The sequence below is a fragment of the Salmo salar genome, chromosome ssa16 (assembly GCF_905237065.1).
Source record: "Salmo salar chromosome ssa16, Ssal_v3.1, whole genome shotgun sequence".
Lineage (NCBI taxonomy): Eukaryota > Metazoa > Chordata > Actinopteri > Salmoniformes > Salmonidae > Salmo > Salmo salar.
The window spans coordinates 77,803,529-77,821,434 of record NC_059457.1 but is presented as its reverse complement, the minus strand read 5'-3'; the positions used below and the strand labels follow the sequence as shown (position 1 = coordinate 77,821,434).

At 41.1% G+C, this 17,906-nt stretch overlaps 1 protein-coding gene across 1 annotated transcript; it reads right to left on the bottom strand.

The window, feature by feature from the left end:
• Positions 1-131: 131 nt before the first annotated feature.
• On the bottom strand, positions 132-14,428 carry LOC106592482 (adhesion G-protein coupled receptor G7). Its single transcript, XM_045697972.1, has 16 exons — positions 14,282-14,428; positions 12,518-13,228; positions 10,916-11,020; positions 10,692-10,801; positions 10,072-10,215; positions 9,868-9,953; positions 9,621-9,745; positions 9,112-9,225; positions 8,668-8,837; positions 7,546-7,698; positions 4,561-4,673; positions 3,972-4,303; positions 3,624-3,705; positions 1,445-1,603; positions 981-1,140; positions 132-735 (listed from the first exon to the last, which is right to left on the bottom strand). The coding sequence occupies exons 1-16, from the start codon at positions 14,316-14,318 to the stop codon at positions 556-558; spliced, it is 2,781 nt and encodes a 926-aa protein (XP_045553928.1). The 5' UTR covers positions 14,319-14,428; the 3' UTR covers positions 132-555.
• Between the last annotated feature and the right edge of the window lie 3,478 nt (positions 14,429-17,906).

The window sequence follows — 17,906 nt, the reverse complement described above, 5'->3', positions numbered from 1 at the left end:
ATTAATTTGAGGAACTCTTGAAAAATATGCTCTACCAGGTGGTTGAGTTGCCCATTAAAGGAATGCTATTTAGACGAAGCTAGCTACTATGGACATTGGAGAAATACTATTATGGGATTTTTTCTCTATGCAAATACAAAAATATTTTCATATTGATATCAGCCTGTTATCTTCAATTTGTTTCACAAATGTTTTCGGGACATGTCAGTTTACAGGTATTATGTGCATATAAACAGTAAACATGAAATTACATATATATGAATACTCATATTGACACACAAATGTATCATATTTGATATCAGTCGTCATTTATCTTGGCCTGTCTTCCATTGTAAGTAACTGAAGCAGACATGACGTTAATTAATGTACCATTTTTCAGATGATTTAAAAAGCATATGTAAAATCCAATACAACATTAGTTTAACCTAATCGGGAAACTCAGTAGGCGGGTTGAGATGTTTGCGATCAAATACAAATTATTTATGGCCTATATTAAGGCTAAATACACATTTTTCAGGAAAATACTTTTCTGTGGCAGTTAAATGGTTAATAGGTTCACAGAATAGTGTCCAGCTGTGTGTATGATTCCACATTTTCTCTGTGCTTGCCTCGCCATAGACTGAACCTCCCGGTGTGAAGCGGGATCTCAACACTAGAAACAGATTTCAAAGCATCTGCCATAATTTTCTTGAAAATTGCTGTTCTTGCTGTGAACAGAATGAAAATCTGCAAGCCCTGTGGAGCGAAAGCAAAAACACAGACATTATAAAGTATTTTCAGGAACACACAAGGACAAACAAAAGGTAGCGTTTCCATAAAGACCAGCTCAATATATTTATGTTTACTCGGTGTCTAATTTTCAAATCATGTCTGAATTCTGTGGTACAATAGTACACTAGTATTTATAGTTTACATTTTAGTCATTTAGCAGCCGCTCTTATCCAGAGTGACTTCCAGCAGTGAGTGCATACATTTACTACCTGAGTGGTGGTGAGTACACAGAAGGAGATGTTCAGTATGGTGTACATGGTCTGGTTCTGTGTAATGAGCAACAGATAGCCCAGGATCCAGGAGAGACCAAGCACCATAGCCAGAGAAAAGCTACTGAGGAACTTCTTCTTCATCGATGTGTGTCTTGTACTGGGAAACATAACCAAAATACTTAGATTGCTGTAATAGACTGCTGTAATGCTGTGATATAATAACAGTATTCTTCCATTGACTGAGTGGGTTAGTGCAAGGTGCTCATTAAATTGGATAATTTGATTACTAATGGCTGAATTCATAATGACAAAATAACAATACATTTTATTTATAACAAGCTTTTCATTGAAATACAATAAAAAAAAATAACAAGCTCGTTAGTAGGCATTTCAAATCAAGACTGATCTTTATGACTACAACGTTCTACTTTGTGTCCCCAAAATGCCCCCATTAATGTTACCTAGTTAAATGTGGGTTGGTCTTGCATGTTGTAACTGCAAAATATATCAACACCACTGTGTTGAAGATAAGCATGAACGCCACAGGTATCAGGAACCCCCAAAACATTGGTAGCTTGAAGTCAAAGTTCCCCTTTGGATCGAGGGCAGCAAGCCAGCAACTGAGAGGTCAAATGAATGAGTTAGAGAGTGGGACAGTGACAAAACAGGACACCAGTGATTTGAATAATGTGGTATGAAGTAAACATGGTGGGTGGCATAAGTAAACAAGAAACCTTTGAACAAAACTGATCATAAAAAAAAGAAAGAAAATAATATATACAATGGGGGGAAAATGTATTTGATCCCCTGCTGATTTTGTACGTTTGCCCACTGACAAAGAAATTATCAGTCTATAATTTTAATGGTAGGTTTATTTGAACAGTGAGAGACAGAATAACAACAAAAATATCCAGAAAAACGCATGTCAAAAATGTTATAAATTGATTTGCATTTTAATGAGGGAAATAAGTATTTGACCCCCTCTCAATCAGAAAGATTTCTGGCTCCCAGGTGTCTTTTATACAGGTAACGAGCTGAGATTAGGAGCACACTCTTAAAGGGAGTGCTCCTAACCGCAGCTTGTTACCTGTAAAAAAGACACCTGTCCACAGAAGCAATCAATCAGATTCCAAACTCTCCACCATGGCCAAGACCAAAGAGCTCTCCAAGGATGTCAGGGACAAGATTGTAGACCTACACAAGGCTGGAATGGGCTACAAGACCATCGCCAAGCGGCTTGGTGAGAAGGTGACACCATTTTGTGCGATTATTCGCAAATGGAAGAAACACAAAATAACTGTCAATATCCCTCAGCCTGGGGCTCCATGCAAGATCTCACCTCGTGGGGTTGCAATGATCATGAGAACGGTGAGGAATCAGCCCAGAACTACACGGGAGGATCTTGTCAATGATCTCAAGGCAGCTGGGACCATAGTCACCAAGAAAACAATTTGTAACACACTACACCGTGAAGGACTGAAATCCTGCAGCGCCCGCAAGGTCCGCCTGCTCAAGAATACATATACATGCCCGTCTAAAGTTTGCCAATGAACATCTGAATGATTCAGAGGACAACTGGTGAAAGTGTTGTGGTCAGATGAGACCAAAATGGAGCTCTTTGGCATCAACTCAACTCGCCGTGTTTGGAGGAGGACGAATGCTGCCTATGACCCCAAGAACACCATCTCCACCGTCAAACATGGAGGTGGAAACATTATGCTTTGGGGGTGTTTTCTGCTAAGGGGACAGGACAACTTCACCGCATCAAAGGGACGATGGACAGGGCCATGTACCGTCAAATCTTGGGTGAGAACCTCCTGCCCTCAGCCAGGGCATTGATAGTGGGTCGTGGATGGGTATTCCAGCATGACAATGACCCAAAACACACGGCCAAGGCAACAAAGGAGTGGCTCAAGAAGAAGCACATTAAGGTCCTGGAGTGGCCTAGCCAGTCTCCAGACTTTAATCCCATAGAAATCTGTGGAGGGAGCTGAAGGTTTGAGTTGCCAAACGTCAGCCTCAAAACCTTAATGACTTGGAGAAGATCTGCAAAGAGGATTGGTACAAAAGCCCTCCTGAGATGTGTGCAAACCTGGTGGCCAATTACAAGAAACGTCTGACCTATGTGATTGCCAACAAGGGTTTTGCCACCAAGCACTAAGTCATGTTTTGCAGAGGGGTCAAATACTTATTTCCCTCATTAAAATGCAAATAATTTTATAACATTTTTGACATGCGTTTTTCTGGATTTTTTTGTTGTTATTCTGTCTCTCACTGTTCAAATAAACCTACCATTAAAATTATAGATCATTTCTTTGTAAGTGGAAAAACGTACAAAATCAGCAGGGGATCAAATACTTTTTTCCCCCACTGTATATTTACATTGCTTTTGGACAATTATTAGCATGCATTACAAACATGCATACGAACATTGATAGGGATAACCTTTAACAGCATGAGTTATGTAATTTTATAATGCAATTGCTCCACTTTAAATTAAATTGAACCTATTATAAAATAACCACAGAAGAGGAACTAAATTGTAGTACAGCACAGTACTCGGGTATAGTAGTGGTAGTACAGTAGAGTATAGAACAGTACAGAACAGTACAGTAGTAGTATAGTACAGTAATGACTAACAATTCCTCCTGCCTGTAACCCAGTGGATCATCCACTCTGTAACTAATTCCTAAGGTGAGAGCCACCACAACCGCAGGCAGTCCTAAAAGACAGAGAATGATGTTGTTATTTCCTGGTAGTTTTGCATGCAGCCATATACAGAGTATATACAGTATATACACAATATACTACACATACATCCTCTAAAGACATAACATCACTATACAAGTTGCTTTTAAGTTCTATTTCAGGCTTATTAGAGCCTGAAAATATCACCTAGCATTAGTTTTGGTTAAAGGAGCCCAGGGATAATGCCAGCCATAGCTTCTGAAACAACAAAATAATGTATTTTTCTCCATGCTGTCCTACCCCATCCGATGGCCACGGTATAGGCTGTGAAGTCTGACGGGCTGGTGGCCAAGCTGTTTCTGATCACCAGGAAGACATGTGTTGCGTACAGCGTGTTCCAGGTGAATGTCCCTAATAGGAAGTACTGCAGCAGGACCGCCACTACAGTACAGGGCCCTCTGTCCCGCTCTGTGTGTGTGTCGGACGGGGGGAGAATGTTGTCCTTCTGTATTTCAGGTTTGTCCAGCTGTTTATGAGGGTTGTCCACTCCCAACATGAAGAGGAGGGTGAAGATCAGGAGACACACGCAGACGCTCACTAAGAGGATCGTTGGGTTGGATTTGCGCAATTTCCTGGGGATAGGTGATAGACAACACTATGTTAGGGAAGTTATATGTGCAGCTATGGATTTGTTGGTTCATTAATAGTGGGTTTCATAATGGTTTCACCTATCAAGTCCTGTTGGATCAGACAAAGGGCTTCTTTACACTATTGAGAATCACCCATTATTTTTTTAATTGGTTCTGGAACCCTCTAGGATCTTACTGGGTAACGATCTGGAATGTTATTGTATATTTTGAATTGGTTCTGGAACCCTGTAGTATCTTACCGGGTCACGATCTGGAACGTTATTGTTAAACTCAACCCTATGATGGACATGGAGCATCCCAATATGGTGATCCAGTTTAGCGCTTCAGCGTATTTAAAATCCCTCCTGAACAACTGTAGAAAAAAAGAAAAAAAGACATTTCAACACTGTTTCTGTCACAGTCATACTGTATAAAGTCCTCGCCCCTCGTGTGTCTGGATATGCAGCGGTAAACCATCGGTCAGCGGTTCCCACACAAGGGGTCACTTGATATGAAAATGAGAATTTCCAAAATCCTGCAAAAAAATAAATAAAAATAAAATAAAATCTCAGTGATCTCAAAATCCCTGTAATGTGGTTAACCTTAATTTAAATGAAAATTATTCAAATATTAAATATGAAATTAAACCAGAGAGCACCCTTAAATTGTGGCAAAAGGCAGCACTTGACCGGTGCACTTGAATCATTCCCAGTTAATGGGACCACATTTAAAATACACAAATGCGAGACAACAAAAGGATTTGCGGGACAGTGTAACCTACCCTGTACCTAACTTCAAAATAGGCCAATGCATCATCGCTGTCAATCACAAATTATAATTCTTCATGTTTTGCCAGTGAAATGTCCAAACTGCGTCTGATTGCCAATCGTTTGATCTCAATCAGATTCATGAGAATATGCATTTAGATCTTATTGAGTAACTGTTTCATGCACAAATTAGAGCATATGGTGTTAAACTATATAGCCTTCCTGAATTTTTTCAATCAAAGCACATTCTGCCTAGTGGCATGTGCGCTGTTGAGGTTTGGCTGCATTATCATTTTTTGGGACTATTCAGCTAACCATCCTAAATCTCATGAGGTGGTGTTTTTAGTGTAACAGTAACGTTATACTATGCTATTATATTTGATTCTGTTATGCAGAATACTAGTTAATCATTAAGTGATCTTCCAAGAAATTGATTCAGCTTTTTTATACAATGTGTGTCTAATCCTGAATGAATTACCACCGGCTAAATCTATGATGTTAAAATGCCTATTTACTCTGTTCCATCTGACTGTGCTGTCCACTGTCATCAGCCTAGCCAAGAAATGTATAAACTTTAACTCCACTATAAAAAGCATCTAGACATTATCTCACATTTCTTTTAGACTAACATTTCGTTTTCAACACTTGGAGATTTGACAGGGAGGCAGTGTTTCTCAGCCAGTCGAAATCGTGATTCAGCTGGCATAATTTTTTATGGATATATACAAAGAAATGTCAATTGAAAAAGGTATATAATGTACAGGTTTTAGAAAAAAATCTCACTCACTCACTCACTCACTCACTCACTCACTCACTCACTCACTCACTCACTCACTCACTCACTCACTCACTCACTCACTCACTCTGTGACTGCAAGAGACAGGTTGGAATGTCTGACTGATGGTGGTGTTTGAATTTATGGATACACGTGGTCACCCTATTCCCAGGTGAATGGGCAGGAACAAAAACTCACATCAATACCTTTGTCAGCTAACACTGAATCTAAGAATTGATGCTATAGCTAGCAATCAATAGGAAACTGACTGAACCACTAAAAAACGCCCCAGCTTTCCAAATGGATGTTAGTTGTGAGGGCCGAGATGCCCGTTCATTTACTTTTGTTCGCTACATGTCGGGGATGTTATTCACGATGACATATTGTTCTGTCAAACGATTCTTGAACATGAAACTGCCCAGAGGATGCGTGACTATATTGACAAAAAAAACTGATTCCATGGGATTGACTGATGGGCAAAAAAACAAACAGCCTTTGTTGACTTTCTTTATAATGAAAAGAAAATACGTCTCGTTGCCTATGTAAATGACATATTTGGGAAACTGAACGAACTGAACGCAAGCATGCAGGGGAAATACAAAAACATTCTACAGATGAGTGACCGAATCAGTGGATTCAGAGGAAATATTTATTACTGGAGAGAAATCTGTTCGACTGTTATCCTGCCTTTGTTGACATGCCAGTAAGTGAAATCAAAAGCTTCAAGAGCCATTATTGTCACACCCTGATCTGTTTCACCTGTCCTTGTGATTGTCTCCACCCACTCCAGGTGTCACCCATCTTCCTCATTATCCCCTGGGTATTTATACCTGTGTTTTCTGTTTGTCTGTGCCAGTTTGTCTTGTTTTGTCAAGTCAACAAGCATGTTATGCCGTGCTCCTACTTTTTCCTTCTCTGTTTTTTGCTAGTCCTCCCGGTTTTGATCCTTGCCTGCGTTGACTCTGAACCCACCTGCCTGACCATACTGCCTACCCTGACCTCGAGCCTACCTGCCACTCTGTACCTCCTGGACTCTGACCTTATGATCTTTTGCCTGTCCACGACCATACTCTTGTCTGCCCCTTGGATACTAATAAATATCAGCGACTCAAACCATCTGCCTCCCGTGTCTGCATCTGGGTCTCGCCCTTATGACCGAATGCTGCAGATAAAGCATTTTGGTTCCTGACCCAAAGTGAATAAATACCCTGCCGTCTCCCTCTGAGAATTAAAAGTCATGGTACTCTTTGACAGCTCATATCGGTGTGAAGCTGGATTTAGTGTACTAGTCTGCATTAAAACCAAATATCGATCCAAGTTAGAAGTGACAGCAGAGATGAGGGGAGCATTGTCAACCACACCCCCTGATTTTGAGAAGATCCAAAGCAACATGCATCAAGTATGTCTCCTATATAACCATCTCATTAGTGGTGGTGAGATAAAAGACATTATGTCAGACTCATTTGCAATTGACTGTCATAGTCCCACATTAAAAGTATGTGATGGTGAGTTGAGAAGACAATCAGAAAAACTGTTCGAATGTTTTGCAACTGACTGCCATCTTAATTACTACAAAAAAATTCACATGGTTGGGGTCGAGAATTATCAGATATCAAAATTGGGTCATGGGCCAAAAACGTTTGATCATAGGTCAGAGTGTGGTCAGTAAAAGGGAGATTAGGGCAGCTAGCTACAGTACTCACCATAAGCACAGCAAAGTTAGTGGTGTGGTTACAGAAACATTGCAGGCTGTCTTCTGAGTGGTTGACTTTGGAGCAGCCATAGGTGCTCCAGTCTTTCAACGTGTAGTTCCATGACACGCAGGCAAAGTCATAGAGAGAGGCGTTGGGAACAGCCTGAGAAGTGAGAACAGAAACAAACTCACTGTAAATCCTTCAGCAAACACGTGCATTCACAGTATTCCTCATTTAAAAAATAATCATAAAGTAAATTGTAAAATATAACAGGTCATTAAGCATATGTGGGAAATAATTATTATAGATCATATGATATACAAGACAACATATGCTTCCTGGTTCACTTTCAAAAATGTGCTTCCTTGTTCACTGGCCAAAATATAAGCGTCAATGGAAAACTTCGATCAGGGTTGTCAAACTCATTCCATGCAGGGTGTCACGTCCTGGCCAGTATAAGGGTTAATTGTTATTGTAGTTTGGTTAGGACGTGGCAGAGGGTATTTGTTTTATGTGGTTCAGGGTGGTGTTTTTGTAGAAAGGGCATTTGATTTAGTATTCCGGGGTTTTTGGGCACTGTTTGTGATTCATGTATTCTATGTTTAGTCTAGGTAGTCTGTTTCTATGTTGAGTTAATTGGGGTGGACTTCCAATTGAAGGCAGCTGTGTGGTGTTGCCTTTGATTGGAAGTCCTATATTAGTTGGGTGTGTTTGTGGGAGATTGTTCTGTGTTTAGCCTTGTGCCTTGCCAGACTGTTTTGCTGATCGTTCGTTCTTTTTGTTATTTTGGTGTTCATTTTGAATTTATTAAAACGTCAAGATGAGCATACACATACCTGCTGCGTTTTGGTCCTCCTTTACCAATGACAACCGTGACACAGGGCCTAGTGTCTGCTGGTTTTAGTTTTTTCCTTTCAATTAAGACCTAGACAATCAGATGAGGGGAGGTCCTTACTAAATAGTGACCTTAATTCATCAATCAAGTACAAGGGAGAAGCGGAAAACCCACAGCAACTCAACCTTCCGTGGAATGAGTTTGACACATGTGACTTAGATAATGGTTAACTTCCCATTATGTATCCCAGAGAATTTGGACCGCTATGCATTTATTGATTCTAAGATAAATCTTACTGTGGGCTTGAAGAGCATCTCAACATGTAACCCAGACACCTGTCCCAGGTTAGCAGAGATGACCCTTCTGCTGGTCCCTGAAGAAGCACTGAAAGCCCTGGACCTGAAGAACCGGTCGTTTTGGTAGAGTACAAAACCAATGGAGTTGTTTGTGTTTTTACTACGTAAAACTGAGTGTAGTGAGAGAGGGGGAGAAAGAGAGAGGGGGGAGAGAGAGATTGTTTATTATCTCAGGATTTAATATCCATGAGTAACTTGACCTTGCCTTGTAGGCTTATCTCGATAGTTTACTTATCCATTTCTCATGTGACTCAACTTTATTTAACAATCAATATTTGTGGCACTGCTTACCTGATTTTGACGACCACAAAGAGCAGTTAAGTTCTCTCGATGAAAGCGGTATAAGGAAGGATAAATTATGTTTGCATACCAACATTGATTCACCTGGTGGGAATTTGATAACAATCTGGATATCGGTAGAACCTCCTTTGTCAGCTATCAGTTCAGAGGTGTTGGTGTTGAGATGAATTCTGTTGGCCACAAAATTACCAGATCTTCCTGGAGAAGGAGATTCATTTGATTTAGACATTTAAGGCAGAACAATATAGTGTTACTTCTGTACTTGTCTGTAGAACAGATACAATCCATTACAAACCTTATTGACCAACAGAGGAAACATTTCAAAAAATGAGAAGTTTAACCCAGTCTGTCAACACAGATATAAACTATTACATTTACATTTAAGTCATTTAGCAGACGCTCTTATCCAGAGCGACTTACAAATTGGTGCATTCACCTTATGATATCCAGTGGAACAACCACTTTACAATAGTGCATCTAAATCTTTTAAGGGGGGGGTTAGAAGGATTACTTTATCCTATCCTAGGTATTCCTTAAAGAGGTAACTATCACTTTAAATGCCAGTATGTAGGTTCACTAGCAGTCCCACCCACCAGTCAGAGCAGTAAACTGGATCCCTACTGAGTCACTTTGTACTTGGACCGACTGGACTGCCAGGTTGGGCTGAACCACATTACTGTGCTGGTCCAGGGAAAAGTTCCCCAAGGTCTCTGTGAGGCTGGGAGAGAAACACAAAACATTAGTTTACATGCACCCATACAGATACACGTACAAACATAAACTCAAATATATGCAGAAACACACACACACACACACACACACACACACACAGTCCAGTACTTTTGGACAGCGTCTCTCTCCTGTGTACTCTCCTCACTGGCATTCAGCAGCTGACTGATGGTAGTTACAGCTGCCACTGCGATGTCCTGCAACATGATCAAAACCAGGGGATGACCCTCAAGTGTTCATATCACTGCAGTAACAACCTCACGTATCTCTCCAGAACATGTCATAGTCACGACTTGATTTCAAAACATCCAATACCTCTGTGATATTTGCAGACTGAAGCAGTGTGTTAGCTATCTGAGCTGCTGTGGTGATGTTGTCAGCTGACAGCTGCTCTGGTTGGGAGGTCAGGATCTGAGTACTGAAGGCTAACTTTAGTAAATCACCTGGACTGCTGGAGATCTGAATAGGGAGAGAGAATGATTTATATTTTAGTGTTGTTTTTCAACAGAACATTTTATAAGTGACAGCAACATGTTGAACTGTGAGTACATTTCAATATTAAAATTGGCAGTACTAACTATGTGGATCAGGCACTTGCAACGCCACTTGCAACGCCAGGGTTGTGGGTTTCATTCCCACGGGGGACCAGTATGAAAATGTATGCACTTGCTACTCTAAGTTGCTCTGGATAAGAGAGTCTGCTAAATTACTAAAATGCCCCAAATACCGTAATGTAAAACACAACAAATAAAAAAAGAATGTTCTTCATCAACTGTTAAGCAGAATAAAGGAACAGAATACATGTGCTGAAGGTAAAAGCCTGTTGTTACTGATCTTCAAACTGTAAGATCCACTCCTCGTAATGATAACCTAAGTAACGCAACATCGAGACTTGTCGTATATCAGGATCATAAAAAATATGCTTATTGACTTACATTTCCTTGAATTTCACTGAGGGTAAATTCACACTGCAGTTCATGAGGAGTACCAAACATTGGAGATCCAGTGTTATTCAAACATCTTGCTGATGATCTTGGTAAACCGGCTGGAGGAACCAAGATAAAAAGATAGTCAAGATTTTGTGTTACCTAATACAACATTAATTAGGACTGTAACAGATGAATACATTTTTCTCATTTTAGGTGAATAAAAGTAATACCACTGGTTGTCTTCGCATCACACAACTCTTTTGAATAAGCAGACCAGCCAACCGTTGTTCTTGGGTATGAGAAATGACCAATGATGGTGGAATTGCAGAAATTCCCTATCGAAGGAAAATGCATTTCAACATTGACCAAATGTATGACTGAACATGAAATATACATTCTGAATGAGAGATCCAGGGAAAAGTGTTGTAGACTCAATGTGAGATCCAGGGTTAGGTATAGTAGTGTAGTGGTGTGTACTATGAATGTGAGATCCAGGGTTAGGTATACAAGTGTAGTGGTGTGTACTGTGAATGTGAGGTCCAGGGTTAGGTATAATAGTGTAGTGGTGTGTACTGTGAATGGTAGATCCAGGGTTAGGTATAGTAGTGTAGTATTGTGGAGGAGTCTGAATGGTAGATCCAGGGTTAGGTATAGTAGTGTAGTATTGTGGAGGAGTCTGAATGGTAGATCCAGGGTTAGGTATAGTAGTGTAGTATTGTGGAGGAGTCTGAATGGTAGATCCAGGGTTAGGTATAGTAGTGTAGTATTGTGGAGGAGTCTGAATGGTAGATCCAGGGTTAGGTATAGTAGTGTAGTATTGTGGAGGAGTCTGAATGGTAGATCCAGGGTTAGGTATAGTAGTGTAGTATTGTGGAGGAGTCTGAATGGTAGATCCAGGGTTAGGTATAGTAGTGTAGTATTGTGGAGGAGTCTAAATGGTATATCCAGGGTTAGGTATAGTAGTGTAGTATTGTGGAGGAGTCTGAATGGTAGATCCAGGGTTAGGTATAGTAGTGTAGTATTGTGGTGGAGTCTGAATGGTAGATCCAGGGTTAGGTATAGTAGTGTAGTATTGTGGAGGAGTCTGAATGGTAGATCCAGGGTTAAGTATAGTAGTGTAGTATTGTGGAGTGGAGTCTGAATGGTAGATCCAGGGTTAGGTATAGTAGTGTAGTATTGTGGAGTGGAGTCTGAATGGTAGATCCAGTGTTAGGTATAGTAGTGTAGTATTGTGGAGGAGTCTGAATGGTAGATCCAGGGTTAGGTATAGTAGTGTAGTATTGTGGAGTGGAGTCTGAATGGTAGATCCAGGGTTAGGTATAGTAGTGTAGTATTGTGGAGTGGAGTCTGAATGGTAGATCCAGTGTTAGGTATAGTAGTGTAGTATTGTGGAGTGGAGTCTGAATGGTAGATCCAGGGTTAGGTATAGTAGTGTAGTATTGTGGAGGAGTCAATGGTAGATCCAGGGTTAGGTGTAGTATTGTGGAGGAGTCGGAATGGTAGATCCAGGGTTAGGTGTAGTATTGTGGAGGAGTCTGAATGGTAGATCCAGGGTTAGGTGTAGTATTGTGGAGGAGTCTGAATGGTAGATCCAGGGTTAGGTATAGTAGTGTAGTATTGTGGAGGAGTCTGAATGGTAGATCCAGGGTTAGGTATAGTAGTGTAGTATTGTGGAGGAGTCTGAATGGTAGATCCAGGGTTAGGTATAGTAGTGTAGTATTGTGGAGGAGTCTGAATGGTAGATCCAGGGTTAAGTATAGTGGTGTAGTATTGTGGAGGAGTCTGAATGGTAGATCCAGGGTTAAGTATAGTGTAAGTGAGTGTTTACGTACCTTCTGAACAGGTCTCTCCTGTCCACTCATCAGGACAGATACAGACTCCACTCTGCAGCTCACCACCGTTGATACAGTCCAGAGGAGGGATTGTGGTGGTAGAGGTGGTGGTGGAGATGGTGGGGGTGGTAGAGGTGGTAGGAGAGGTGGTGGTGGTGATGGTAGAGGTGGTGGTAGAGGTGGTTGGGAGACTGGTACTGGTAATAGGGATAGAGGTAGGGTAACCAGTAGTTGGAAGACCAGTAGTAGTTAGGTATTCGGGAGTTGGAGTGTCAGTAGTTTGAATGCCAGTAGTAGTTAGGTATTCGGGAGTTGGAGTGTCAGTAGTTGGAAGACCAGTAGTAGTTAGGTATTCGGGAGTAGGAGTGTCAGTAGTTTGAATGCCAGTAGTAGTTAGGTAATCGGGAGTTGCAGTCTCAGGGGTTGCAGTCTCAGGGGTTGGAGTCTCAGGGGTTGTAAGGTCAGGGGTTATGAGGGAATGTGTAGGGTCAGGGGTTATAGGGGAATCAGATGTAGGGTCAGGGGTTATAGGGGAATCAGTAGATGTAGGGGCAGGGGTTATAGGGGAATCAGTAGTTGTAGGGGCAGTGGCTATAGGAGAATCGGTAGATGTAGGGTCAGGGGTTAAAGGGGAATCAGTAGTTGGGATAGTTAAGTCAGTGGCGGTTGGAATGGAAAAGGATGTGGTTCGATCCACCTGTGACAAAGAAACTGCCCCAAAAAATGTTAAGAACTCTGTAAACCACATAAACAAGGATACATAGTGGCAGTTCCTATAATCATAGGAGATGATCCATGCTGTTCCAGTTTCATTGTGTCTGCATCAGTATAGAAATCTTTTCTACTGTACTTTATAACAGAAAGAAGTAATTATCACTGCCAATAAATGGTTGACAGTTGATAGCAAAGGCTACTCTGTTATCAACTGTATCTGAGACCTGACAGTAGTCTATTCACCGTCAATAGTGTCTGCATAAAATAATGTCTGAAACAATGTCTTAATAGACACTGATGTATTCTTCACAGCAAACAGACAAAACATTGATCAATCATAAACCAAACTTTTAAATACTTAAACCAAACTGAATTCACATATTGGTAATAATCAATAGATAAATGAATCATACTTTTTTGCACATCTGAAGTGAAAGCAAATTTCCTACACACTTCTCAATCATAGAAGAAACTTAACACCAGCATCATACACTGAGCATACCAAACATTAGGAACACCCCCCACCCCCCCTTAGCCCTCAGAACAGCCTCAGCTCATCAGGGCATGGACACTACAAGGTGTCAAAAGCATTCCACAGGGATGCTGGCCCATGTTGACTCCAATGCTTCCCACAGTTGTGTCAAGTTGGCTGGATGTCCGTTGAGTGGTGGACCATTCTTGATACAAACTGTTGAGCGTGAAAAACCCAGGAGTGTTGCAGTTCTTGACACAAACTGGTGCGCCTAGCACCTACCCCGTTCAAAGGCACTTATACATTTTGTCTTTCTCATTCACCCTCCGAATGGCACACAAACACAATCCATGTCTCAAGGTTTTAAAATCCTTCTTTAACCTGTCTCCTCCCCTTTAGCTACACTGATTGAAGTGGATTTAACAAGTGTCATCAATAAGGGATCATAGCTTTCACCTGGAATCACCTGGCCAGTTTATTTCATGGAAAAAGCAGGTGTTCTTAATGTTTTCTACACTCAGTGCATGTCTGAACATCTTAAATCACCCTGAATGAATCAAATATAGATCAAGTCTTACCTGTCGCAAAGACAACCATAATCCATAGCTCCTTCATCTCTGCTGTTTACAGGCATGCAGTGTCAGCAGACTACACATTATTAGGACGTCTGTTGGTCTTATGCCGTGCTGCTCTCAACCTATTACAGAGACTGAAGTAACGTGCAGGTACCAGTTAATGATTTACTATTGAAATTAAGGGGGAAGTACTGTACATTGGCTCCAGCACAACCTACATTGTCAACAGGATCATTAAAGACACACACAAGTAGATCAGCTACATCATAGGATGAATAAAATGGATACACATGGATGGATAGTGTGAGGACCAGTCAACAAATAGCATTAACCTTCTCTATACAAAACATTATTGGTTGCACCTGGTAAGGTACAGTACATGTTTTGGTAAACAGAACAACTTTTTTCCACTAGAGCAGGTGTAATTAGATCTCCTGATTTGAGGGCTAGAATAAAACAAAGTAATGGAAGTGTCTTGGAGGTCTGGATTAGAATGTGAGGCCACTAGAGGGTGGACTTCTCTAGAACAGGGTTTCCCAAACTCAGTCCTGGGGCCCTCCTGGAGCATGTTTTGTTTTTGACCCTAGCACTACACAGTTAATTACAATAACCAACTCATCAAGATGTTATTATTTGAATCAAACCACATCGAAACTGTGTTAAAATTATAATGGACCTACATTATAGTCTCTTCACTCTGTCCAGCTTGATTAAAGCCAAATAAAACCGAGTCAGTCAGAGTGCCTGGAATATTCAATTAGCTAAAGTTGACTGTGAGGAAGTACAGTATTTAAAATACAATGGGGGTCATCACTGCCGGCTCACCTGAAAGGTACTCGCCACCCTGTGTCTTCTGGGAGCAGGATGTCACTGTAATCGTTACTCCTTCTTCCTCCTTCAAGGAACTCAGAATCACCTTACAGGAATTTGACTGGGTGAAATGGAGCTGCTACAATAAACAGAATAAACAGACACACAATGAACAAACAGAATATATATGGGCTATATATACATACACAAACATAATATATACGGACTATGTATGTATATATACAGTTGAAGTCGGAAGTTTACATACACCTTAGCCAAATACATTTAAACTCAGTTTTTCACAATTCCTGCCATTTAATCCAAGTAAAAAATCCCTGTTTTAGGTCAGTTAGGATCACAACTTTATTTTAAGAATGTGAAATGTCAGAATAATAGTAGAGAGAATGATTTATTTAATATTTTATTACTTTCATCACACTCCCAGTGGGTCAGAAGTTTACATACACTCAATTAGAATCTGGTAGCATTGCCTTTAAATTGTTTAACTTGGGTCAAACATTTCAGGTAGCCTTCCACAAGCTTCCCACAATAACTTGGGTGAATTTTGGCCCCTTCCCCCTGACAGAGCTGGTGTAACTGAGTCAGGTTTGTAGGCCTCCTTGCTCGCACACGCTTTTTCAGTTCTGCCCACAAATTTTCTATAGGATTGAGGTCAGGGCTTTGTGATGGCCACTCCAATACCTTGACTTTGTTGTCCTTAAGCCATTTTGCCACAACTTTGGAAGTATAGTTGGGGGTCATTGTCCATTTGGAAGACCCATTTGCGACCAAGCTTTAACTTCCTGACTGATGTCTTGAGATGTTGCTTCAATATATCCACATAATTTTCCTGCCATACGATGCCATCTATTTTGTGAAGTGCACCAGACCCTCCTGAAGCAAAGCACCCCCACAACATGACCCCCGTGCTTCACGGTTGGGATGGTGTTCTTCGGCTTGCAAGCCTCCCCCTTTTTCCTCCAAACATAACGATGGGCATTATGGCCAAACAGGTCTATTTTTGTTTCATCAGACCAGAGGACATTTCTCCAAAAAGTACAATCTTTGTCCCCATGTGCAGTTGAAAACCGTAGTCTGGCTTTTTTATGGCGGTTTTGGAGCAGTGACTTCTTCCTTGCTGAGCAGCTTTTCAGGTTATGTTGATTATAGGACTCGTTTTACTGTGGATATTGTAACGGCCGTCGTATTGAGTAGACCAAGGCGCAGCGGGTTGAGTGCTCATCTTTGACTTTAGAGACCACAAAACAAGAAAAAACGCCCGACAGCCAAACAGTCTTGCAGGCTACACACAGCAGTGCAAAAACAACTTCCCACAAACACAGTGGAAAAAAGGGCTACCTAAGTATGACTCCCAATCAGTGACAACGATGTACAGCTGTCCCTGATTGAGAGCCATATCAGGCCAAAACTTAGAAATACAACACCTAGAAGGGAACGTAGAAATATAAACATAAGAACCATACAACTATCCCCAAAATCCCAACAACACATACCAAACACACCCCTGCCACGCCCTGACGGCTGCATGGTCCCATGGTGTTTATACTTGCATACTATTGTTTGTACAGATGAACATGAGAGAGAATACAGTAGGCGGCACACGTCAAACGTGTGATTTATGACCCTATGTCATGGGTCACGTGTGTATGCCCATATATGGGCATCCTGTCAGGACATCCTGGCGGGAAGTTATCACGTGCTCTAGAGAGTGCCCATATATGGGCATCCTGTCAGGACATCCTGTCGTCCGTTCTCACGCCTTAGAGTGAGAGTTAATTTATGCATATAGTGCATCTATTCCTTTGAAGCTGTCATGCTTTAGAGTTAGTGTTTATTTAACAAGATAGTGCATCTGTATATGTTAAAGCATGTGTTTGCAGTTGATCTATCCTGGGGTGTGCGTGTGTGTGCGTGTGTGTGCGTGTGCGTGCGTGTGCGTGTGTGTGTGTGTGTGTGTGTGTGTGTGTGTGTGTGCAATTGTGTTTCAAAACAATGTTTTTTGGTGTGTGTGTGCGTGTGCGCGTCTCTGCAGGGGTGTTTGAAACAATGTTTTTTTATCTAAACAATTCAACAATAGGAGGGCATATATACTTAACGACACCCAAACAACAGGTGATTTTTCTAGGTTGGGGGTTTTAAAAAAAAACGTTTATACCCCTTACACTCCAAAGGAGAGCTGCTCTCCAGGGGGTGGCTGTCACAGTCAATCATGCCATCCTCTTTTTGAAAGGGTAATTTTACTCTTAAAGTTGGGCCCTTTACTTATGACTTAAACAGATTCATTTTCTACCCCACTTAATAATTAATGCAGTGGGCTAAATCAGGTGTTTCTTGGTGGTCTTAAAGAAATCTACTGTGAAACAAAAGTGTACACTTTACACACATGTTTATTGACTTAAACAAAGACCAGAGTAACATGTCAGATATAGTTCAAATGCTACAAAATCAGTTAGTTCATATGTATTTTCCAAAGCCTGCAAGGATGTGCCTGTCTTTAGCTTTAAGTGGGGATGATTATCATATATTCCTAACCATGATGAAAAAGCTGGACAATCTTTTCCAAAATCGTGAACAATTACGCCACTGGGCTCTTCTATCCCTAAGACACAACCGGTTGTGTGCCAGCCTAAGTGCAAGACGTTTGAACTAGCCATGGAATGAAAACTTATGGAACGTGGAATGTGCGGGATATCTAGCGAGCAAGAGAGCCTGTCTTGACGATGGTGAATTGGAAACGGATGGATGTCAGGACTAACCATATAGCCGGCCCCTTTATCTGTAAGAAAGGAATAGTAAA